Here is a 26,384-nt window from a genome sequence, read left to right as displayed (position 1 = left end):
TTTTGTGAAGTAAATGCAAGCAAATCTAAATAGTTAACATAATATTTATAATTTATTTTTCACTCTAGAAATATTTTGCTAATTAACAATTTTATTTAAACACAAATAGTGCCAATTTTGACAATAAAAGTGCAGCCAATCTTCAATCGAAAAACGTCCCTAGGAACCAGGATGGAGCCAACTCTATTTAATATACTAATTTTAGTAAGAGCCGCTCTCCAAAATGATAACTTTATTCGTTTTAATTTTTATTTTTATCTCTAACTTAATTGATGTATTTCTTTTTAATGCTGCAATACATTGATTGTTTAGGAAGTTTAGATTAAAAAATTGAATCATGTGTTGTGAAAATGGCATTTATTATTTATCACTACAAGGCTACATTTCATTTATTATTTTTTTACAATAGCCTAACTCGGTACTTATTAAAACTAAAGAAAAACGATTACAAAATGAGAATCATCACTTATGTTATTTAATCAGTCACCCTTGTCTTACGTCAGATTGGTCTGTAGATTATTACAACTGAATAGTACTAAAATGACCAATTACATTTTAAAATAAATCTGGATAAAGTATGGCACTTCTCTATAAGAAGATACAAGACCAGATATAAAAACAAACTTTATTATAATATATATCGTGTGTTCCAATAAAAACTCACTCGCAGTATGCCATGACTATAGAGATAGATAGACTGGTCATGTCGATTTTAGCATCATTGGAAGTAGTTCATTTGTTACTTACAAATTTTCATCATATTGTGAGTTGTGACAGATAACCTATAAATTTACTTTAGTAGATCATTTCACATCTGGTACTAAGACATACTTCACTTTTGTCATGGCTTGCTGCGAGTGAGTTTTTTGTGGAACACACGATATTAACTCAGACCGTTACTGTCACAATTCATTCAATTCATATAGGTAACAACTTAATTTTAGTATTTTGCTTATTTATAGCACCTTACATTAAATCACTTCAATAAAATGTCTTTGGTTGATGTCACATACACGTTAGCTAGAGTAGAAAATAGATTGTTTGTATTACTAATTTCCTGGGTGGCTATTCAATTAAATATGACCAAGGCTCTGATTTGGTTACAACTTACAACTTTAAAAAATAAAATAATACATTGTGCGCTTTGGAATTTCACACTTTGTAAAATTCACTTCTTATTACAAAATTTTTGCAGTGAAGGCAACAGAATGTTTCAATATATTTTTTTCACTTTACTGCTTTTCTTTTATTTATATGTAAAATGGTTATTTAATGAAACATTCTGAAGATCTGATTTTATCACCAGATATTGCAAAGTATTAAAAACAAATGAAAATGGTAGAATTGTAATTTAATAGTTAAGAAACTGATAAAAACATATTTTATGCTTTCTCTGAATATTTACGCAGTTGATTAAATTTCAAGTAGAAAAAAAAGGTTAATTCAGATTACATCATTCATGATATTTCATCAGTCACATGATTTTATCTGAATTAAAAGTGGTCGCCAATTATTATCGTTTCATTTTAACACTCTGAACATAGGCCCAGCAATAGTAAGATCATAAAAGCGTATTCATCGGTATAGTATCAAACATTTATCTTACGATATTCAGATTATATAATAAAAACAAACATCATTAATGTCTAAGTTTTACAAATAATTTATAATCATTTTGATAAATTAGAAACCTTTGTAGTTGTCGTATGAAAGTATCAAAAATATTTCTTTTACAGAAAATAAACCTTCTTTTATCGTCGACAATTGTAATAGTCGCAGCTGCCGCACAAAAGATATAAAACATGGTTCGTATTTTATTCGCATTGAGTAAATTTACTATCAGCCCTTCTAATTGAAGATATTTCAGAATAAACTCTGTGAATATGTTATGTAAAAAAGCTATTTATAGATGTTTTCTTTTTTTAAAATAAATTGATATGTAAACGCTATAACAATATTTTTTGTTGCCTAATGCCTTGGTAATGATCGTAATATTAAAACACTACTTTATAGAAAGTCGTAAAAAATGACACAAATAATAACAGTGGGGTACTTAACTAATTAGAATAGGTAACTATTGTTGTTATCTTCACTTGAAGATTCCTATAGTGTACTGTAGCTACTGCGTTAATTAATAATATTGTTTCTCACAATTCACTTCAGCAAATTTATTTACATATGTACAAATCCTAGTTGACTTCAACGGTTTGCTAGTCTCCTGGATGTTCAGGACATGATCGGTTTACTTCGAACCATTGATCTATGCACCTACAAGAAAAACATTAGAGCTCTTTCAATGTGAAACTAAAAGAAAACTAACATCTTATGGTATATACAAAGGCAAGGAAGACGAGCTATTATATCTCCTTGACTTAATTCTTCTAGGCATATCACACACTCTCCTTTATCATCAGTCAAAATGTCTTCTACAAACAAAGTTATGTTTTAACTTATTGCGTATTATACGTTTTAAGCCTTTACCGTTGTAGGAAAGCCGCGGTTTAGTGAGGCACATGACTAGGTGACATTCAATGTCATCAGGGATAACAAATTTGCTGCATACTGGACATTTGATCCCTGTAACAAAAAATATTAGATAAATAATTACACAATAAAAGAATAAATATGTAGAAATTATGCGAAAAAACGTGTTTATTCTAATATCGTTGCTGTATCTTTATTAAAGGTGATCTATAATTTTAGTTTTCGAATAATAACTCGTTAATGCATAATACTCCTACAAACAAATTCTGGCTATTTCTGCTTCATTCAACATTATTTCGCCATAAGTTGTCAGCAGAAACTTTCTGATGTCAGGTTGAATTTATATGTTTCCCAAATAAATTCTCTGGAAATTTTAAAAATTATATCCCCTTTTCACATTTAGTTTCTATTAGGCAGAATTTTATAGCATTAGCTAACTCGTAATACTGTTTATGTATGGTATTACGTGCACTTTAATGTGTACCCTACGCTATAAATTATATTGTTATTTTGGTGTCACTCATTTATTACTTTACGTTTTTACGTTATCATCAACTCTATCTATCTAAAAAAAATGATAGAGTAAGAACGTACTATTGCTACAGGTCGACCAGAACAGCTTGGCCAGTGACGCAGTGGACTAAAATCCCTCCCACTAGCGGAGCGCACTTGTCTGTTGGGTCTGGAAGTGTTTAGATCGTGTACAAACGGGCGAAAATCAGCGCTTCAAGCTTCAAGTGAACAGCATGTCCGGGCTGTTTTGAGCAGATTTGCTTCGTTGAGTGTACCGTACCTACAACCATAGCCATATCCTTGTCTTACAGAGACTCGCTCGTTTCCTCTTGTACGCATCTCACTCGCCAAGCTATTCTGGTCAAGCTGTACAATATTTGGAGTTCTTGTTATAGTATTATTCCTAAGGAATTTTGGCTTAAGTCATAAATAAACCGAACAAAGACCCTATTTAAAGAAATTTATTGTGATATTGTACCTGTCAATCACTAGCCGGCCTCGGAGAAAAAAATTACCTGGGGTAGTACTCAAAATATTTGTCGGAGACCCTCTAGTGATTGACAGGCACAATATGACAATAAATTTCTTTAAGTAGGGTCTTTGTTCGGTTTATTTAGGGTTTAAGTCAGAATTCCTTAGGAAGTGACAAGCACTATACTTAGAGGGCGATTCAAACCAGAACAAGACAAGGGCGGGGCTTAAGATGCGCGCCGTTAAAGCGACCAGTGGCGTATGAAACTATTACTACTTGATTAAAATAATAAACATTACGAAATGAATGGGCAAAATTGATTTGAATTTTCAACAGGGTTTTTTTTCATTTTACACAACACAAGTAGTACACAAGCACAACTGACAGACAACAATAAGCTTAAAAACGGGAAAAATTTTACTTTCTAACGCCGCCACTGTAGTACACGTCCTTCCCTTCTGAAACAATGGACTGAGCCGACGTCTACGCAGACTACGTGATGTCCTGTTCTGGTTTGAATCGCCCTCTATTTACTACAGAATTTAAATATTAATAAAGACAGTAATGTCAGAAATTTAAATGGACACCAGAAGCTGTGTCAGCAGAAAACCCCATAGGCGGGCCCTGACCAACTTGTGGCGTCATAGAAAGCGGTAGAGTTGCAGAGTTGACGATTACGATCGAGGAGATTAACGTCCTTAGAGTTGTGCAGTTTAAAAGGGCCGCTATTTTGTATTTCACAATAAAGACTTGAAGTTTGTTTGAAAAGTAGGAGTTTAATAATTATTGTGAGCGAATAGTAAATAATTATTTGACAGTAAAAACATTTGAACGAACATAGAAGACTTCGTACAGAAAACGTACATGGGTACATGCGTGAGTCGTAGTTCCGATTGTTGTAACAAAGTCACTGAAGTTTCACTGTGCGACATATAGTGAATTTTTTTTATCGATGAACTATGTATTGGGATTTACATGGTGTAAACTTTATTTCGTGTTAATGGTTTTTTTACTGCTAATTTCAAAATGATTTTTCGCACTGTACAGTGCAAGGGAATGATAACGTAACCGAAGCTGTGTAACATACCTACACTGTTTTTCTTTTGGTTTTCCAATTTTTGTCAATTGTATTTCACTATTTCTCAAAACTATTTCATATTTACGTCACTTTGACATTTAATAGAGATAGGAAATAGTTTTGAGAAATAGTGAAATACAACTGACAAAAGAGGAAAACCAAAAGAAAAACACTGTAATAATAACAAAATTGTGATCCACCTTATAACATCACTTGGAAATTATCATTATCATACGAAAAGTGAGTAAACAACAATTGTGCAAAGTTAATAATCGTTATTAGCATCTTCATTATTATTTGTCATTATTCCTCCTGGATTTGTAAATGATTCGTTTAAATATCTCTAATGAAATATTTTAGTATTTTTACAAAAATGTAGGTACTATGGCGGACAAAAAATTTTGAACGATCAAATTTTGGCATATCAATAAATGTCAATGTAAGCTGCCCTTTACTGTTATTATGACGTTTATAAATTAAGTCGAAAAATTGACAGTTTGAAGTAAACGTCTCTCAAGTTTATAATAATAATTTAGTGATACAATGCCAGCCGTATCTGAATTTACTAAAGCCAAAATAGTAACCCTTCACCAGAGGGGTATGTCGTATGGGCAAATTTCGACGAATTTAGGGTTATCGAAGGGCACTATCCATGCCATTATGCGGAAGTGGGAACACACTGGGACGGTGGTTCGGCGTCCAGGTTCTGGAAGAAGGCGGGTGTTTTCCGTGGAACAGAACGCGGCACCCCCGAACTATCATCGAAATCTGTGCCTGTCCATGAGGAATAGATTGCTCTTGGTTGTACAACAAAATGGGGCAATGATCAAATATTGACTTCTTCAGTTTTAGTTGTAAAGTTTTTTTATTTTAAACTTTTAATTTTATGTTTAATAAATACATGTTATAATTTGTTAGTATTGTGGATTGATCTGTACTTTGAATTTTTTGATATTTGCGTACCAAAATACAACCTGTCTTTCTGTCTTGACGTAAATAGAACTAAATTTGGTTTCATCTATGATGAAGACATTCCTGATTTTGTGTTGATGCTAAACCTCTAAGAACTCGATAGGTACGTATCTACATTCTACACCACTCGATAGCCTAGGGGCTGCAGCGACTTTCGCAATTTCGACGGCAAAGATGAAACGATTAAGATTCATCCACGTTCACCATTCGTGAGCCGACTTAGGCACACCAAAATTTTTGTATTAATCTATGATTGACTAATCTGTCACTGGTGACATGACAAAAAAGGCAGAAATAAAAAATCAGGTTAGTTGACCATAAAGCCAGTTTTACATTTATATGTCAAAGGAATAACAAGTCGTTCAAAATTTTTTGTCCGCCATAGTACATATACAATATTTTTATGGAAAAGTGCATTATAAATAGGTGAAGAAGTTCATGATTATAGCCAGAGCCCAAGATTAGAGCCCGAGGCGTGCGAAGGGTTCTAAGGCTCGAAGGCTATAAGGGACTTCTTCACCGTGGTTTATATACTATTTTTTTTTCTACTTTGCGTTCGTACTGATGCTATTACGATACTGTTTTGCGTATCGTAATAGGAAAAGGCGTGATATAATAATAATAATAATACTCGCAAGCTCGTCGTGGCCTAAAACCGTGCGTGCGATAAAATGCTTCTTATAAGACTCGTATCATAATATACTATTTCACTACTGGATACGTTAAAACCCTTTCTGATAATAATTATTAATCAAATTATTTTGTCTGATGCGACGATCCGAGTTCTCATTTTTCAACGGTTGCTATGAAAATCGTCCACGTTAACCAATGAAATCAACGAAAATCTTTCGTTGCTAAGTGACGACTGTTCATTATTGACCTTGGTTAATAATGAAAATTATTATTAACCTAGGGAGAGAAATTCTACTTCTGGGGTCGGTGCGAGAGTCAATAATGACGCCTTCTGAGACTAGTAGGGAAAAGCTATATAATAGCTATAATATTGCTATTATACAGCCTGTGCATTCTCAAACTCGAACATAGGCAATTAACATTGTATTGAACGTTTTTGCTGATTCCTGCTCGCCAATTGAACTTACAGCTAAAGTAATGGTAGGTTTATGTAAATCGCGGATACGGAATATCCTTAGAAAGTAAAAATATCATCCCTACAAGGCACAGTGTCATCAATAGATTTTTGCTGTTGACGAAGAAAGTTTCGTGTCGCCAATTTGCTTCACAGAGGAATGTACTTTTACACTAAATAAATTCAGTAACTTATTTATATTTATAAGTAGGTAACCAAGGTAGGACCTGCATTGGAAGAAGTTGCAAGAGAAAATCAGTAAATCTGTTTCCAACAAGATGGCTGTCCTGCGCATTTCGGCTTGGATGTTAGACATTTTTTAAACGATTCATTTCCAAATTGTTAGATTGGTAGAGGTGGTGGTATAAATTGGCCAGCAAGATCTCTGCATTTAGCACCTTGCGACTTTTTCTTGTGGGGCCACTTTAAAAGCAAAATTTACAAAAGACGCCACCCAGATATTAACTCTTTGAGAGAAGCTATTATTGTCGAGTGCGGGTTAATTACTGAAAGGTTGTTGGACAGTGTAAGAAATGCTTTTTACAACAGTTTGGGGTATTGTTTACTAACAAAATGTGGGGTTGTTTGAATTTCTTTAGTATTGTAATTTTTTCAAAGAATTTATAATAAAAACTGCTTAAACTGTGAATTACCTACTTTAATATTATTATTATTAATTCTTTCAATGTTATTGATGTACCTATAGAAATAATGGCATAATACGTATAAATTGAATGCACAATGTTAATTACCTATGTTCGACTTTGAGAGTGGACACCCGGTATAGTTATGACTATCATAACCACCCCAGATGTCGGTTTGAAATCCGAGCTCGTAGAGCGAGGATTTTAAGACATGTAAGGTTGTTATGATTCATAACATCCGTGGTTTGTTCAATAGTTTACCGAATAAACTCGTTTTAAAAATAGATTGAGTTGATCGCGTTTGCATTATATGTTCAGGTGTCATTGTTACATTTAGTTGTTTATACAAACAGACATTTCGCAAAATGAGTTTGTTTTACTGGAAAACGTCTTAAATGCAGAAGAACAAGCTTTAAATAGCTTAATACCGGAAAAGTCGAAAGGCAGGAGGTACAGTTGCGGCCCCTACAAACTCAGACACCGGCTTTTGACACATTCTGCCAAATTCAAAAAAATTGTGATGTGTACATTTGACTTTTACATTTAACTGACAATGTCAATGTCAGTTTTTTGTAAGTCAGAAGCGTGCACAATTTTTACAATGCCTCAATTAAACGAACTGCAAAAGTCGATAATTAGAACTAGGCTATGATCATTAGGCACATCGCAAATGAAATAAACGTTGATAAAAACACGGTACTTCTGGCAAAACGAAAAATTGAGGAAACTGGAATTATTAGAAGAAAACGACATCTTACGAGATGATCTTAAAATGTCGTAAACTCTTTCAGAGCGGCAGAGAATATCAAACCCTGGTGAAGATATGCGTTTAGTTAATTTTCTAAGGGAGCACCCTTTTAGTACCGCAGTAAGAGCAAAAGTGGAAACCAATTTTCCTGGTTCCATAAGAACCAGTCGAAAAAGAATAAAAGAGAGTGAACTACGAAATCCAAGCGCGGCCAATAAGATATTTTTGTCAGAAGCAAATAAAGAAGAAAGACTGCGTTTCGCCTTTCAATATACAGGATGTCCCAGAACTGGCTCCCCAGGGAAAAAAGGGAGCCTTAGGGCGAATATATTAACGTGTATTTTAAAGAAAAAAAGTCCTATCTCAAATGATAACCGAGAAAAGACATTCTGAAGTTGACCAATTAGAGTTGAGCATCATTAAGGTGGAATAATCGCAATTTTGCGTTGCCTAGGTTTCCTTTTTATCCGTAAACCTCTATAATTCTGTCCATTTGATTTGGTCCACTACATTTATTAGAATGATTGTTTACGTCAGTTTGACATTTGTTATAGAATTTCGCTGCGATATTTAATTCAGGTGTATCATTTAACATGATGTATTCTTCCTCTGAGTACGTAGATATGATTCTTACTTTTGGGCGATGTGGGAACAATGCACGTGAAGCAGTAAGGTTGTACCGTGACAATTTCCACAAAGACAAAACAATCCTGAAATTAATCGCTCGGGGTCGAGAAACGGGTCAGATGCAGCCAGTTCGAAGAAGTTAGGGGTGCTCCAAGAAATGTAAGGACTGTCGAACACGAGGAAGCCGTACTGAATGTCTTTGAGGAAGACGGCACCCCGAGTATTCGAACAGTTTCTCGTGAAATGGGTTTATCCAAGAGTTCGGTGCAGAGAGTTCTAGCTGATAATAGGAGACATCCATACCACTATACACGAGTACAACATCTTCTGCCAGAGGATTATCCAATTAGGCGAGACTTTTATCTATGGTTAATAAACCAAAACGATGCTTCACACTTCTTGTCACGGATACTGTTTTCTGATGAGTCGCTATTTTGCCGGTAAGGTTGTTCCAATTATCACAACCTTCATATCTGGGCAGAGGAAAATCCAAGAGAATAATTTCTCAGAGGTTTTCAACATAGGTTTTCTGTTAATTTGTGGACTGGGCTATTGGGCGATCGTTTGGCAAGTATAAGCGTGGTGGATCCTTCCATTTGTTAAAATTCCGAATCCCCGGCTCTAGATTGGACCGTTTGAATTCCCCGCAAGATTAACGGGGGCAAGATATGCTCAGTTCATTGGAACGGAGCTACCTGATTTATAATTGTCCGTTTCCTCTAAGGTTATATTGGGGCCGTAAAAGTAGTTACCTCCTAATAAGCTGCCCTTTTGTGTGGGTTTCAGAAGCCACGCGCCGCTGCAATAAATCAAATTTTAAAAGCGGTTGGGGTGGATGTACAAGGTCCGGTTTAAGGGAGAATTAAAGAAAACGCTTGGAAAAAAAAAGTTTTATAAAAAGAAATATTTACACCTATCGTCTATATACATATACCTATATATAAAATAACATTTACATATACGTAAAATAACGTGCACATCTAATTAAAATTAACAATCTTCGTCGCTATCACTATTTTCAAAATATAAAGTTTCGTCGTCGTCACTATCTTCAGCTAAATTTATGATTAATTCGGGCATTGTGGGGGACAAATAAGAATTTTCCACGTTGATTACGTGGCGAAAACAATTTCTCCAGAGGTTTGAGTCAATCTTTTTCACCTCCTGTCTTATCAACTCCACAACAGCTGCACTTAAATTTGGGGCTACGTTACTTTGCCGAATGCCTCTTTTCAAACTACTCCATATTAATTCTATTGGATTCAGCACGCAATAGTATGGCGGTAGTCTCAAAACAGTGTGTCCTCTCTCTTTTGCAGTTTCATCCACAACGTACTGTTGCGGAATGTCATGGTTTTTTAATATCTCCAGTAAGTCTTTTTTAGTATTTTTCTGTGGAACTGCGATGTTGTGACTTGCCATAAAATTTAAAATCTCATCTTTTCGCGTTGCCTGCGACGGTTTTTTAATAAGATGCCTTGAGTGGTACTTCGCATTGTCCATTACTATTACTGAGTTTTGCGGTATGTTTGGCAACAACTGGTTTTGAAACCAACTTTCAAAAAGAGCCCCATCCATGTCCTGGTGATAGTCGGCCGAGCAGTCCTTGATATTTTTGGCAGATAACAATAACGAGCCTTCTACCCAACCATTTTCACTTCCGGCAGCAAGAATTATAATTCGTTTTCCACGAGATGGAGGAGTATTCAAGACGCACTTGCTGGAGCCATCGGTAATGCCTTTTTTCAGTACGTCGTGGGAATCGTACCATGTTTCATCCAGGACAATTATGGAACGGCCTTCTGCTCTAAATTTTCGAATTTGATGAATATACTCAAATCTGAGTTTTTTAAGGCGGGGTGTCTCCATAATTGCTAGACGTCGATCCAACATCCGATAAAAAAATCCTATACTTCTTAAATATAATCTAAATGTGTCTTCACAGTAATGAATTTCAAATCCTTTCTCTTCAAGCTTTCCCATTAGATTTTTAGTTGTTGGAACCACATTATTCTTGTAGGATTCATAAATAATATTTTTAATTTCCACTCCTAGATTTTCGCTAATCCGCCGAAACTTCTTGATCTTTCTCTCCTTTTTTTCAAAGTTTGGATTTGTTATTATCTTCTGAACCGAAGTATATGGTACCCTGGTTAACTCGCTGGTCTCCTTAATAGGATTAGAGCACCCCCTTGCGACTAGACCTTCATACACGTTGTAAATAATTTGTTTAGATTCGGGAAGAAGATGAATCCGTTTTCTTCCATCATTTTCTTCAACATGATCCACATTGGCAGCAGCTTGTGGTGGAGCACTGGTACTAGCTTCACACTCCCAAGGACGAAATATTGCTTCCATCACAAATTTTTATATATTCACTCACAAACAACCACTAGAGAATTTTTAGTCAAAATGAGAGGCTTGAAGCAAATATTGGGATTTAAATATTATTTCGAGAAAGTTTTCTTGGAAAAAAAAACAGAAGGGGCTAAGGGAGGTGACCTATTAACAGTAATTATCTCCATCGGTAATCACAAAATGCCATCTCTCACAACTAAAATTTATAAATTGGAATTCATATTTCGACAAATTTGCCCCAGTCCCACTCTGAACGAAACAGCCAGCCGGGTTTACCTGCTTGTTTACAACCACAAAATGTTTTCTATTGTAGACAAATCGACTTTTACACAATGGGGATAATTCTACGGCCCCAATATAACCTTAGAGGAAACGGACAATTATACTTGAAATTGTACCTCTTGCTTATCGCATAAATGACTGGTTCCAACATTTTAGCAGAAACGTTCGGGAAATTTTTGATAACCAATATCCACAGCGCTGGATCGGTCGAGGAGGACCGCATCATTGGCCTGCCAGGTCTCCAGATCTGAATCATTTATCGGCGGCCCATAAATTCAGAGGCTGATCTGAGAGTTTGAATTCAGAAGGCTTTGTTTCAGTTACTGAAGAAATGATAACTAACGCTACTACAAGAAGTTTGTTATGTAGAGCACAATTGTGCATATAAATGAATGGTGGTCATTTCGAACATCTGCTTTAACATTGTTACCTATTTAAATAAATGGTTCTTTTTAGAATCGCCATTTTTATTGTTTTATTTCGAATTTTGCAATTGTCAAGTCTTGATGTTGATGACAGATAAACGTCAACGAATTTTTATATCGGAAAACGTCAAAATTCCAGTTGCCCAAACATTTTATTGATTTGTGCGATATCAGAGATTTTTTGTTGTTGTTTAGCAACCGATCGGATTTTTTAGTAATACCTGAGGACGAGCTTCCAGGATTGGTGAAATTAAAAACTTTGTAACTCGGTAATTTGAGCTAGCAGAAAATTTATTTTAGTCAATTTAGAGTCTTTTTTGTTGTCGGCACATGCCTGTTTTCTCTGGGGAGCCAGTTCTGGGACACCCTGTATAACAATGTCAACTTTTTAATCAGGCAGTAATGGACGGGTTCGTGTTTATAGACCAGTTGGTGAACGATTTTCTGAACAATATGTTCATAAAATTAAGCGTAGTGGACGTTTTTCTGTGAATGTTTGGGGGTGGGTGAGTTCCCGTGGAATATTTGTTATAGTGGAAGAACGAACGATTGACAGCTTTAGTTTATAGAGATATTCTGGAGCAAGCACTGTTACCTTCAGTTCTACCCATTTTTCGAAATAATTTTGTATTCCAACAGGATAATTGCCCTAGTCATACAGCGTATCTAATAAGAGATTTTTTTGCAAACTAATGAAGTAACCACATTAGACTGGCCAGCGAGAAGCCCAGACCTCAACCCCATCGAAAATATTTGGGGTATCATGGCCATTCTAGGGGCCGCAACTGTACTTATCTGAAATCATAGAGACATTCAAACGATGGCAGGATCTAAATAAGGTTACAACTGTAAATGAAAGTGATGTTGGCGTATTTTTATGAACTGGTAAGTCCTCATAGTGTAGTTTCGTAGCGTATTTATCAATTTGTTTATACAGTCGAAGAAGCCCCTCATCATTATGGACGTACCACTCGATACTACGAAGTGCTACTATGGCATAGCTCCGTCTATTTAAGTAATTATTATTGTTTTTAGTTCCGTCTGTTTGAATTAATAATGAATAAAGTTAGATATTGTCCTTCATTTGTTGATTGTTGTTGACATGTCACTATGGCAATATTACCTTAGAGCATGACTGTACTAGTACAGTTATGACTCACCTACCATCCAACTTTTGTGAATGTAAACCAAGGCTTACTATATTGAAACCGGTAAAAGTAATAACAATTTTGAAGTAAAATATAGATACAATTCAACGTTGTTCATGTTGAGTTGACAATTTCAAGGTCAAATAATTTAATTTTTTGGCTCTGTAATTATGTTTTGTAAATAGTGACATGCAGCTAACCAACATAATGCAATTTAGCAATGTTCAATTCAAGGTGAACGGTGTTTACCTGCATGTCACTATTTACAAAACATAATTACAGAGCCAAAAAATAAAATTATTTGACCTTGAAATTGTCAACTCAACGTGAACAACATATACAGGGTGTTTTCGAAGTTGAGGCGTTCCTTTTAACATGTGATAGTATGCTTTGTTCTAAAGAGTTTTAGCCAAAATCACCTTAGTAAAATGTGTACGGCAATGAAGATAGAATAAGTTAATTTTTTTGAGATTTTTGAAACCGGTCCTGCTCGAATTTGCGCTGATTTGTTAGAAATTAGAATTGATAAAAAAAAATCAAATGAGCATGGACTATAATCAAAAATACTGTCAGAGTTGTCATCTAATTAGTCGGAATGGCTTTATCATTACGAAAATAGTGAGCTCATGTATGGGCAATGTTATCACGTTATCAAAATGCAGCTGCGGCGTCTAGAGAGTACGCAGAGCGATTTCCAGAAAGACGCCATCCTGGGCCACGTCAGTTATTAATCTATTACAGCGGAGAAATAGACAGGACCGGACTCAAAATTTTAGAAAACAATAAAAATATACAATCAATTATCTCCGTCAATACAAACATTTTACTAAGAAGATTTAGGCTAAAATTCTTAAGAATAATGTATAGTACCTCGTGTTACAAGGAACGCCTCAACTTCGAAAACAGCCTGTATACAGGGTGTTTTCGAAGTTGAGGCGTTTCTTTAAACATGTGATAGTATCCGTTGTTCTAAAGAGTTTTAGGCAAAATAACCTTAGTAAAATGTGTACGGCAATGAAGATATAATAAGTTAATTTTTTTGAAATTTTTGAAATCGGTCCTGCTCAAATTTGAGCTCACAGATATGTTGCTAATGTATGAGCAGTTCTATCAGAATGCAGATGCGGCGTCCAGTAACTATAAAAATATACAATTAATGGTCTCCGTTAATACAAAAATTTGACTGAGAAGATTTAGGCTAATATTCTTAAGAATAATGTATAGTACCTCGTGTTACAAGGAACGCCTCAATTTCGAAAACACCTGTATACATCTCCACATCATTCATTATACAAGCAAAAACGAGAAACATTTAAAAGATGATGAGTTTGGAATAAGTAGTTTATCAAAGTTTTTATATAAATTGAAAATTACGACCAATTGTGATAACATAGAAAATTATTGCTGTAAAGTTTCTGGTTTAAACAAATTTCTTTCATTACTGTTGCTAAATTCACTTTTAAAATGATGATTGCTGTCTAATTATTATTATTCAGGCAAACGAAAATGTGTATACATGTGTATTTTAAATCTAATACACAATTATCACCAATAATATTATGTATGTATTAGGTTTAGGTTGTGTCTTTTATTTTGAATATTGTGGGAATAACGTGTACCTACATTATCACAATCAATGCAAAACAAATTACATTTATTATTTACTGCCCAACTTTATGGATTGTAATAGAGAATGTAATAGTTTCCGTGGTGATTTGTTAATTGCAACAAAATCCTTTAAACATAAATTGAGTACACTGTAAATTAAAATCTTGACGGTGTGTCCGCTTATCTTTATTTATTTTAGACGTTTATAACTTTTTTTATCAACGGTTTCAAAAACATAATATGTAGGTACTTTTGTGGAAAATATTTTTAGTAACTTTTACCATATGTATTGGAAAAAAGTGTAGTTATACTCGTTTTTTACGTGTTCCCACCATAAATAATATTCATCTCAAACAATTTAACAATAATTTTTAAGGTTGAAGTTAGAATTTCTTATTATTCACTGTCTTCTCTTGTGTTTTTAGGCAGAATATAGCCTAAGGGAGTCCGTTTCGGCTCAGGGACGCGAGGGTCGCGGGTTCGATTCCGACCCAGGGCAAAATTTAAAAAAAAAAAAAAAGAAGGCTATATCTATCTCGTGATTCGGAAGTCACGTTAAGCCATTGGTCCCGGTCTACTGAGTTGGTCATCATGCCCCTCATAGATTTGTAAACCAGTCCTAGACTGTGTAACAACATTTTTCTCTCTTGTGTTTTTATTTCATTTTTTTTTTTGCTTGAACTACATAATACAGTGATCACTGATCAACAATGACTGAGTCTGTTGCCAATGAAATAATTGAAAAGTACTGGTGTTTTTGGAAACAGGTAGTGTTCTGCGCAAAAAAGGCAGTAAACGACCAACAAAAAGATCAGCTGAAAATATTGAAGAGGGTGCACAAAGAATTATTGCAGAGATTAACCCAAGAAACTAACCTATCATTTGGTACAGTTCAGCTTATCCTTAAAAAAGATTTGCATTTTTTTCTCTATCGTGTCTGTTGGGCATGAAATTACCCCTTGACAATAAGAGCCCCCACAACCGACAACAACCTCTCTGGATAATATTGATTGATCGATGAATCGATGATCGTTCGATCGTTGGATCTTGGATCGATTTATAAACAAGCGGCGCCGGCGTGCGCTCACTCACCGTTGACGTTAAATAAAGGTGCGGGAGTTTTAAATCTCATTGTTTCATTGCACTAGGCGGTGTCACCGGGTTGGACCACCATCCCTAATTTGTCTTAATCTGATGGTCGAGTTCGACCACTGGTCGAGTTCGACCACCGGTCGCTACCGAAGGGATTAAGATCTTCCAGGTAGCGATCGAGGGCCAAAGAGATGAAACCATGATATTTAGTTGTTTTACACGCTTGTATTTTTTTGTCAGGTCGATAACATTTACCTTGATGGCACATTCCAATATTGCAAAAATGTTTTTTTTCTACAACCGTCAAAAAAACGCGACATTTATGCATCATTATCAAGTCGCAAAGTATAAACCATTCACGATTATTTCAAATTCGGACTATCTATGAAAATCTGACATTTTAGTTGGCAGTATTGTGATTTGTCTTAATAAATCTATTTTAGGTTATAATTCAACCGAACACTGCTCCCAAGTTGTTACATTTTTTAAATAATTGAACGCATTAGGAACAATAATCGTAAAATTGTAATTGAAATGAAACATACATATTTGTAGGGCAGTTCTGGGTAAATTCGTATTAACTAAATTAATGACGGAATTGACAACAATGCGAATATTTAAAAACGAAACGTCATATGACAGGACCTGACGCCAATCTAACAAAAAAATATCGCGGCCTCCTGCGGGTTTAAAATAATCGTGAATGGCATATATGTCATTTTTTGATAGATCAAAAATAGTTGTCAAAAAGTTTCCTTGGATGTTTTAATATATTTTTTTTATTATACCTGAATCATAATCCCTGTTTTTGACACTAAAATGCGTGCGAAAAAGGGCCTTTAAAACACTAAAGCTTTAAGGGTTGCTTAGGTAACAACAAATTCACCTACATTTTGAATAATGATAAATAGACATTTATACACAACGCGACGTTAAAAGCACTCCGCTACGCGTCGTGCTCTTAAACTCGTCGCGCGTGCTTTAAAGGCTCCCTTATAAACTTGTATCATAATATACTATTTTCACTGTTTTTACGGTGAAAAAAAAAATTAACAATCAAGGAAAATTTTACAAAAATTCGTAACCAAGTAACCAGCGCAAGCGGGCAACTTGAATGACTGATCGTTTTGTAGTAAGTATGGATTTTATTAGCAAAGGTTTAAAAAGCGGTTGTAGAAAAAATAGTGTTTGTATTTCGTGCGCAAGATGATTGTTTTGTTGGCGCATTCCAATGAGTTTGAAGTCTCGACCAAAAACTCATTCTCATGCGCCAACAAAAAACAATTATTACAATACTTAATACACTTAATACAAAAATAACTATTTATGGTTACAAAAAATAGTTATTATGTACTATGGCGGACAGTAAATTTAGGCCGGCCTGTCATTGGCTTGGCATCAAAATGTGAAGCTGGCATTATGTTCAACTAACCCCATTTTCGATCTTTGTCATTCTTGTCATCGTGACAGCGATAATCAAAATTAAAATTGGGAAAAGAAGCGTACATCAGAGAGAGCACTTCTCTCTGATGTACTAAAAATCAATTATGCTAGTGCGTCATGATCTGTAAGTTACGAAAAGGGCGAAGGAAACACCAAACAGCTTGAAAACCTTAAGTTTGACAAACTGACACATCAGTCATAATGACACTAAATGGTCGCTTGCATTGACTTTTTTGAAATGTCAGAAATTTTCCGGCCTAAATTTATTGTCCGCCATAGTACTTTTCATTTTTTTTTTTGTTGCTAAACAAAACTATTTTAAACCTAAGCGAGTGGTCATAGATTTTGAAGTTGCGATACACAAGGTAGTTGGTAATGTTTAGCCAAATGTTACTCTTATCGGTTTGCAAGTTTCACTTCATCCAATGCTGGTTTAGAAAAATTTAGACCTTAGGATTAATAAGTGAATACCGAAATAAAGAATCAAAAATTGGTAAATTTTTCAGTATCCCACCTCCACCCGGCGGCACGGCAATTTTGCCGGAGTACATACACTATTACGGATATTACTATCAAGTAATAGTGCAGTGCTAATCAACATAATTACCGGCGTCTCGCCTCAACATTTTGACATTTTTGTGTTTTATGTTCTGTGTCAATGGTAAATTTTTAATAGTTATTTATGTATTAAGGGCGTAAAGTAGGCGTTTTTGGCCCGCGGAGTGAAATTAGAGCCCGAGGCGAAGCCAAGGGCTCTAACACGATAAGGGCCAAAAATGCCCTTTACGCCTGTCATACATACAAAATTTTTTGCACGAGACACTGCTAATACATTCCTAAATGAAAAAAGAAAATGCATTTGGCACGATACAATAGCACCCAGGCTCCGTCTTGGAAGGCAGGTCCTGTATATCCATAGTAATAAAACAATGGTTCTGTTATTTATAAATTTAAATGAAAACCACAATTAAAACGTGAAAGTTTCAGTTTATTTGCGTAAATAACGCAGCTTAATTATGTTACAAGGCGAAGAAAACGATAGCTTCTGTACACCATCCGATGTGGCAAAAGCTGCAAATTCAGCAGCCTTGAACTTATTGCCTTTAATGTCAACGAAAATTTATAAAAAGGCATATGGCCCTAGGGCTGAAAACCGGTCCTAGGGCTGAAAAGTGCTATTTTACGCCCGCTAACAGCGTCTTAAAATTCAATTTCACGCCCGCTCGTGTAAAAAATTATTTTTTGGTCGTCACTATTTGAAATCTTCGAATGTTAGCCATGTACTTGTCTTTGAATTGTTTAATATGATTTAATAAGTTAGGTAGCGTGGTCCAACCCGTGTAGAGGTCTTCCATTATCTCGTGAACCAAACCTGCGCGAGGGCGGAGTCAGCTAGGGATAAAGTGAATTCTAAAAACATCATCCTTCGAAAATTCTCAAAATGAAACTGTTTCAATTAAAAATATTTCTAATTATCATAATTATTGTAATTTGATAAAGACTGATTTGTTCAAACTAAAGCCAAAAACACAACGAAAACGCAAGGAAACACAACACCAGTACTACTCGAAAGCCAGACCAGACTGAGAATGAAAATATTTGACTAATGTTGTTGGGTCGGCCAGTATCTAACGCAGCGAACAAATTCACTAACCAACTTTTAAGACTGACATCAGATAATTGAAATCTTAACGAATTGCCAACTGAAATTTTTGGTCAGCGCCTACTCTAATTTTTTTTTCTATCTCACGGTATTTGGTGGCACCCAAAGGACAAAAATGACCGGTTTCTTACCTGTAAGTGGATTGTAAACTGTTTCTTTGTTGGTGTGATTTATAACTTTTGTGAATATTTCTGTTAGGGGTAAAAATACTATACGATAATTGTCATTTTTGACAAATCTCTCATCGGGTCCCCCAATGAACGAAAGTAAACTAGTCTTGAATATTAAAATATGGTACATATCTACATACGAGTATAAGCCGTTCACGATTGTTTTAAACACGGAGCAGGCCAAGATATTTTGTTGTTAGATTGGCGTCAGGTCCTGTCATATGACATTTCTTAAATATTCTCATTGTTGTCAATTCCGTCATTAATTTAGTTAATAAGAATTTACCCAGAACTGCCCTACAAATATGTATGTTTCATTTCAATTACAATTTTACGATTATTGTTCCTAATGCGTTCAATTATTTAAAAAATATAACAACCTGGGAGCAGTCAGTGTTCGGTTAAATTATAACCTAAAATAGATTTATTATGACAAATCACAATACTGTCAACTAAAATGTCAGATTTTCATAGATAGTCCGAATTTGAAACAATCGTGACAATTCACAATAATTGAAACAACTAAGTAGGTGTACGTTAATAAACGTACACAGATTTTAACAAAAAAATTTCAGAACAGGACACAGGAGTGGAATAGTGCTCAGCCGCTTCAGATATCTTAAAGAGGTTGATGCTAACATTTTAAATACATAGATCAATTTAAATTAAAAGTGGATTTATCAACTTACGGCAAAAATTTCTCCTATATACCATTTTGTAAACTGGCATCTTCCCCAAATTTTGACTATTTACTTCCCAATTTTTTTTTAAATACTGGTGAACACTTTGTCTTGTCTCTAAAGTGAAGCATTTTCTCTTTGTAACTCTGCCTGGGCGCACTCGATCTGCGGTTCAAGTACGGTCAAGTAAAAAGGGTCATAATCGTTCTTACAGAGGGATTCCTACTTTACGGTACCGATACAATGAAAATTTGCCGCTTTCGTAATTTATTTTGAGTTTATAACTTTACCCAACGTTTAAAATGAATGCCCTATACCTATCTAGTTCTTAGAGGTTTAGCATCAACACAAAATCAGGAATGTCTTCATCATAGATGAAACCAAATTTAGTTCTATTTACGTCAAGACAGAACGACCCAACAGGTTGTATTTTGGTAGGCAAATATATACAGGTCGCTACAAAGTATGGCAATAGTTAAATATCTCGAGAATGGTTTCTTGGAAATCCTTGAGATTTGGTATGGAGTTAAGAGCATTTAAATTCTATTCTTCGCAATTTTTTCAGTTTTATACCATCATTGTTTTCGAGATACAAAGCTAACTAGATTTTTTTTAAATGGCAACGGGTTAATTTTATGATTTTTGACAAGAGATTTTTTTTTCTGAATTCAACGATGTATCACATGTAATAATAGTTTGAGCTTGAGTTGGCTATGTTTTTTGCCCAAGGAGAAAAAAGAGCCACTTTACTCCATACAATCAGGGAGTAAAGTTGCTCATTATACCGGGTGATTCAGATTGGTATTCGCGCCCCTACATCTTTTTTGTTTTAAGAAAAAAGAATAGCAAATCATATATATTTGTAAATCGCTTGTGAAACTACAATATATGATGTTGTCAAATCTTCTCTACGATGACATTTATCAAAGTTAAGACAGTCAACTTTTTTTTTAAATGGTACACTCTACATTTCTTAGCCTATTCTTGTAAAGCTTTTTTTTCTACATTTGAATGTGTAAAAAAAGTTGACACTTACATCAGAAAAAAAATCGAGAAAAATAATAAAATATGATTTAATTTATTCGAAAGCGTTATTTTCTAAAAAGAGCTAGTTGGCCAAACATTTGTAAATTCGCATTATGTTGGTTCCCTGCATGTCACTATTTACAAGACAACCACGTAGCCAAAAAATAAAATTATTTGACCTTGTTTGTTTGCAGGCCTCGGGTGCGTCTCCGGCAAATTCCTCGAATGCAGTTGCTCGAAATCAAATGCTCGAAATCAATTGCTCGATTGTATCTTTTCTCGAAATACAAGTTCCTCGAACTGCAATTTCTCTAAAATGTTTTGCTCGAATTTATATGGTCGAAAATGTGTAATTGGAGTGTAATTACTTAATTAGTAATTAGTAATTACGGACTGGTTGTAATAATGACACTAATGTCTTCAAAATATTCCTGTAAAAAAATTACATCGAAGCCACTTTTTTTTCGTATAAGCGAAAGTGCGAAAAACGTTGTGGGATAAGAGCCATAACAGAATCTCGCAAGGTGTAAAAATCAGAAGTTACAAATTTTGTTTTATCAGTTTTTTTTTTTAATTTATTAAATGCAGTACGGATGTGGCCTTTGTAATAACAATCACCGCATTATCCTGTGTATGATAATTACTTTCGAGCAAAACATTTTCGAGAAACTGCCGTTCGAGGAACTTGCAATTCGAGTAAAGTCATATTCGAGCAATTGACTTTCGAGCAGCTGATTTCGAGCAATTCGTCTTCGAGCAATAGCATTCGAGCAATTTACCTAGATTCCTCGGGTGCGCCTTGGCCAGAAAACTGATACTCGGAAGAAATACCAAATCCATACTGAATTTACTATGCTAAATTCGCGTTATGTTGGTTCCCTGCATCTCACTATTTTAAGAATTACTATGGCGGACAATAAATTTAGGCCGGCCTGTCTTTGAGTTGACATCAAAATGTGAAGCTGGCATTATGTTCAACTAACCCCATTTTCGATTTTTGTCATTCTTGTCATCGTGACAGCGATAATCAAAATTAAAATTGGGAAAAAAAGCGTGCACCACAGACAAGTGCTACTACAAATCAGTTATGCTAGTGCGTCATGATCTGTAAGTTACAAAAAAGGCGAAGGAAACGCCAAACAGCTTGAAAACCTTCAGTTTGACAAACTGACAGAAACAGAAATTTGCCGGCCTAAATTTATTGTCCGCCATAGTACATAGACAAAAAATAAAATTATTTGACCGTGAAATACCCGATCCATCCTGAATTTACTTTATTCGAATATTAGAATTTACACTTATTCGAATTTTACATAGGCAGCTATTCAACTATTCGAATAATTCGAATATGATTCCCAAGACTCATCATGTCATTCATGCACTATCAAAATTCACTTACATATTTTCATCGTGTATGTATTCAAAGCGGTATAGTCAGGAAGAAGTTAGGTTTCGAAGCCAGATGTTATATCATAGTTATTTATTTAAATGTAGGTTATAACATAGCTATTTATTTAAATGTAGGTACTTTAATAATTGACGCTATTAATGTCAAAATTCAATTGTCTCCATGGCTAACTAGCTAATTTTATTTCGTTAAATGTCAGAAGTTTCTTGCGTCATTTTCTACGCTGGAAAAATGTTGCAAACAATTGAATTTCCATAGGTTGCTCTAAATATAAATTTATTTGAAGACCCGTTATATTTAATTGATGACTGGTTCCTCTAAACCTTGAAAATGTCTTTCTATTAAGTGAATTGGTAAGCTTTTACTACATTATTTAACTATCAAATTGTTTCAATACTGATGAAAATCCACTTTTTTATAAAAATAAAAAAAAAAACAAAACAAAAAGAAAACATTCCATATAAAAATTGAAAATTTGATATTTTAGATCTGGTCTCTGTTACACAACATAACAAAATGCTTTTCTGCACGTTAAAACATTAAGGCCCGGTTGTATAAAGCTATGTCAAGTTCGTTGTTAAAGTTAACATAATGTCAAGCGATCTTATTGGGGGATATTTAACATTGGATTTGAATCAGCCTATCAAATGGGCGGATTTCCGACTTGACGCCTTGTTAGCTGACACGATGTTAACTAAGCTTTATGCAATCGGGCCTTACTAATTCAATAATTTGGAGGAGAAGTAAAAAAATTACATATGTGCACAATAGCCATAATTATGGTTTAAGAAAGGTATTATAAAACAAATACGAAATTTCCTCCACAAAGATTTTAATAATTATAATATGCGTCCACATGACATAATATTGTGTTAGTTTCTTGTTTGCCTAGGTAATATTTGCTTGAGAATACATATTCAATTTTTTGTTTTAGTTTGATTCTTTTTCGATAATAGTACATTCTTCAACGAGCGTATAATGATGGCTATTATTCAAGAGGACGAAAATTCCAACACGAGCCTTAGGCGAGTTGAAGACCATACTTTCTCCACGACTATACGAGTACCAAGAAAAAACAATCTTTGAAATTTTAATTTAAATGCAAGATTAAGACTAAATGTAAATACAACGTGTTTCACGTAAGAGTACGGGCCTGACGAAGTCTAAACGCAACACAAAATACACTTGGCAATGGGAACTAGATTCATTAAATATTATAAATTCTGTGTTTGGACACTCCTAACACTAAAAGCGGAGAGCTTTTACACAAATGTGTGACAAAGGGGAAATTAAAAAAAAATCAGGGATGTCCAAACTACTTTTTTTGAAAACACGATTTATCACACCCAGTTACTCATGGAAATCGAATATTGGGTTGCATTTTGAGATCGTCAGGCTCCTACTCTTACGTGAAACACGCATAACATTTGTAAACATTTCACTACGTAATTTTCTGTTTTAATAATAACAGGTGTTCAACTGAAAAGTTCGTCAAATTGGCTTTGATCTTTGTCGCTATCTTTGTCTAACCAACTTAATTTACGATGTTGTTGTCTTTTAAAAATAAGGTCAAAGCCAATTCGATGAACTTTTCAACTGAAGACCTGTTATATTATGATACAAGTTTATAAGGAAGCCTTTAAAGCACGCGCGACGAGTTTAAGGGCTTTTAACGTCGCAAGTATGATACACTTATACACGTGTATCATACGCTATTTTTTATTATACCTGCACAACAGTCTGAAAATTATAACAAAGAAAGAAATTGAAATACCTTTTCCGAAGTAATCTGTGTCATTAATCGTTGATATAGAAATGGTCAAGTGTTGTTGTTTCGTTGCTATCATAAATTGTGTATAAAGGTCTATTTATCATTGTTCAAAATGTACGTGAATTTGTTGTTACCTAAGCGACTTTAAAGCTTTAGTGCGATTTTGCACGCATTTTAGTGTCAAAAACAGAGATTATGATTCAGGTATAATAAAAAAAACTTATTTTTACGGATGTGCTCAACACGCTTTCCTGATACGTATCCCCCGAGAAATAAACTACACGAATAATTAAGAAACAAACTCAAAATCATCTGTTCACAATCAGCTGATTCACTAGGAATTCTTTTTAATAGGTTAACTGTGATCATAAAGTTGAACGAGATGTTGTCACTGTTGATTAGGAGAGAGCATTACAACCGGTAGAAATGAGGTGTTTGGATAAAAACGAAACATCAATAATTACCGTAAACAACTCGATGAAATCGATTGTTGGTGTCTGGTTCTTCGTCAGGGACGCACGATCCGATCACAATACCCATATCAGGCAAGAGACGAAATGTCAAAGGTCGTTCCCGGAACTCAGCATCACGGAACAGGTGTAGGTTCCTACATTTTCACTAGATAATTTAAATTTAGGTGAATACGTATTAATTGTAATCACCTCGGGATTTGATGAGATACTGTCGTAATAATTATTGAGTTTGTTGTTTTCGGCGATAGTGTCAGGCGCATATACGACGCCGTCGTCCGTCTTCTTTCGCTTTTGCACACCGACACCGGAGGCAGAGACGGCTGCTACTTCGTTCCGCGTCTGTCACATTTACAAAACACAAATGATTATTTTCGATTAGCATTACACACATTGTCAGAACAACATGCGCAAATGGATCGACTGTTCTTTGGTTGGGTATATATTAAAGATTGTCATAGCGACACATTATTTCATTATGACATTATTATTGGTTATAGGTCGCCCTGCATTTACAGAAATTAAATACATTTTCTTGGGGTGTTTTTCGTCATTTTAAGCGTATGCCACCACTCGTCAACACACCTAACGTCTACATAAATTCAGGTCTAAGTGAAATTTTACCTGTCCACATTTAAAGAATGGAACAATGCAGGTGACGTATTTTGTAACACCTATTAAAAATCTTTCTAACCATTTATTGAAGAAAAAAAACCGCTAAACATTTCACATGCTTCTACTTTATAACAATTAGGGTTTTTAAACTTGTGTTTTGTGTCAAGGTTTTGACAAGGTAATAACTACAAAAACAACATAAATTCGTGTATCTAAGTGTGTTCATTTATCTATTACGATAATGATATAATTATGTGATTCAATAAAGGGAAAAATTGTTGAGAATTTTATACATATTATTATTTATAACTACTAAATGAAAATAATTATAAAGAAATCATAATTACATAACATTTTTGATTTACAATACAAAAATTTCCGATAATATTGCGGAATCTGGAAAAGTGCCCCGAATGCTTGCAGCGTTTCCACGTTGAATGGCAAGGGAAATCCTCTCGAAAAGGAATTTCTTTGATTTTGAATCGCCTGATTCCGCGATAAATCGGTTTCCGATGACATTAATGAAATCGATGGCTTCTTTGCACCAAGGGCCTAAGGTTTCAAATGCTAAACCTTTAAACACGTAGTTTGACGAAATGATTGAACAATATTTGCTATGTTTCCTATTATTCCCAGAAGATAATGATTTCACCGCGTTATTTTGGTCCGCCAGTTCTAGGAGACCCTGTATAGTAGTACAGCTACAGATGGGGCGATGTTCCAACACCATCATTAAAGTACTAGGCGGCCAAAAAATTTTAGCCGTCACTATCTTGACATTCGCGTAAAGTGTAAATAAGCCTTTAGGAACCGTAACTAACTTTCGATTCTTGTGTCATTTTGACATGCATATTTTTATTCTGCCAATCAATTTAAACTGTTTAAAGCTCAGATATTCCAAAAATCTGACATGAGAGAACAAAATTAGACCAGTCATTTCACAAAAATTGCGTGTAGTTTAACCTTTATTGTCATTATGATTGACGTTTGCAAATTAAAATTTGAAATTTATTACTGTGACCCATAAGAACATACACAATTTGATTGACACATGTCAACATGTGAAGTGAGATTATTCGTTCCTAAAGGCTGCTTTACAGCACACATGTGTGAAATGACAGTTGCGGACGAAATTTTTTGTCCGCCATTGTACATTGATAACCTGAGGTAAACGTTCTGTGTACAGAAAATGCTAAAATAATTTCGAGTTTTGAAATTTACCACCCAAAAAATACCAACCATAATCAAGCCGGTAATCATAATGACAATAAGGTATGTATGTATGGGTTTCATTTTTTTTGAAATGACAAAATGACGGCAAAATTTTTTTGGCCGGCATGGTATGTACCATTATAGAGTCCGCACACTTTAAGGAGAACACGTTGAGTCATCCAAATCTGTCCGTGAAGTTTGTCCAGTAGCGTATCACTTGCGTTCAGAAATGGGGGCATACGTTTTTATTTGAATGATTGTGACCGCTTTTATCAGTACTAACCTCGCTCAAATAACGAAATAAAAATTATTTAGTATTGAAAAGAACTGATTTTAATGCAATAGAAAACAACCCTGAAATCACTAAACAACGAAACGAACACTGGCA

General features: G+C 34.7%; 1 protein-coding gene and 1 long non-coding RNA gene across 2 annotated transcripts in view; one reads left to right on the top strand and one right to left on the bottom strand.

Moving 5' to 3' along the window:
• Positions 1 to 335: 335 nt before the first annotated feature.
• The window catches only part of LOC138122215 (E3 ubiquitin-protein ligase ZNRF1), a 73,361-nt gene continuing 47,312 nt past the window's right edge, over positions 336 to 26,384 (bottom strand). The window contains exons 2-4 of the mRNA XM_069036405.1: positions 2,482 to 2,577; positions 2,321 to 2,426; positions 336 to 2,268 (exon numbers count right to left, since the gene is read on the bottom strand). Coding sequence (XP_068892506.1) covers positions 2,211 to 2,268; positions 2,321 to 2,426; positions 2,482 to 2,577 — 260 coding nt within the window. The 3' untranslated portion in view covers positions 336 to 2,210. The remainder of the gene's footprint in view (positions 2,269 to 2,320; positions 2,427 to 2,481; positions 2,578 to 26,384) is intronic.
• On the top strand, positions 12,460 to 12,773 carry LOC138122238 (uncharacterized). Its single transcript, XR_011156392.1, has 2 exons — positions 12,460 to 12,575; positions 12,628 to 12,773. It is a non-coding gene; the product is annotated as an uncharacterized lncRNA (long non-coding RNA).

The sequence above is a fragment of the Tenebrio molitor genome, chromosome 1, assembly GCF_963966145.1.
Source record: "Tenebrio molitor chromosome 1, icTenMoli1.1, whole genome shotgun sequence".
In the NCBI taxonomy this organism is placed as follows: domain Eukaryota; kingdom Metazoa; phylum Arthropoda; class Insecta; order Coleoptera; family Tenebrionidae; genus Tenebrio; species Tenebrio molitor.
The sequence above is the reverse complement of the archived record's forward strand: the minus strand, read 5'-3'. Positions and strand labels throughout refer to the sequence as shown.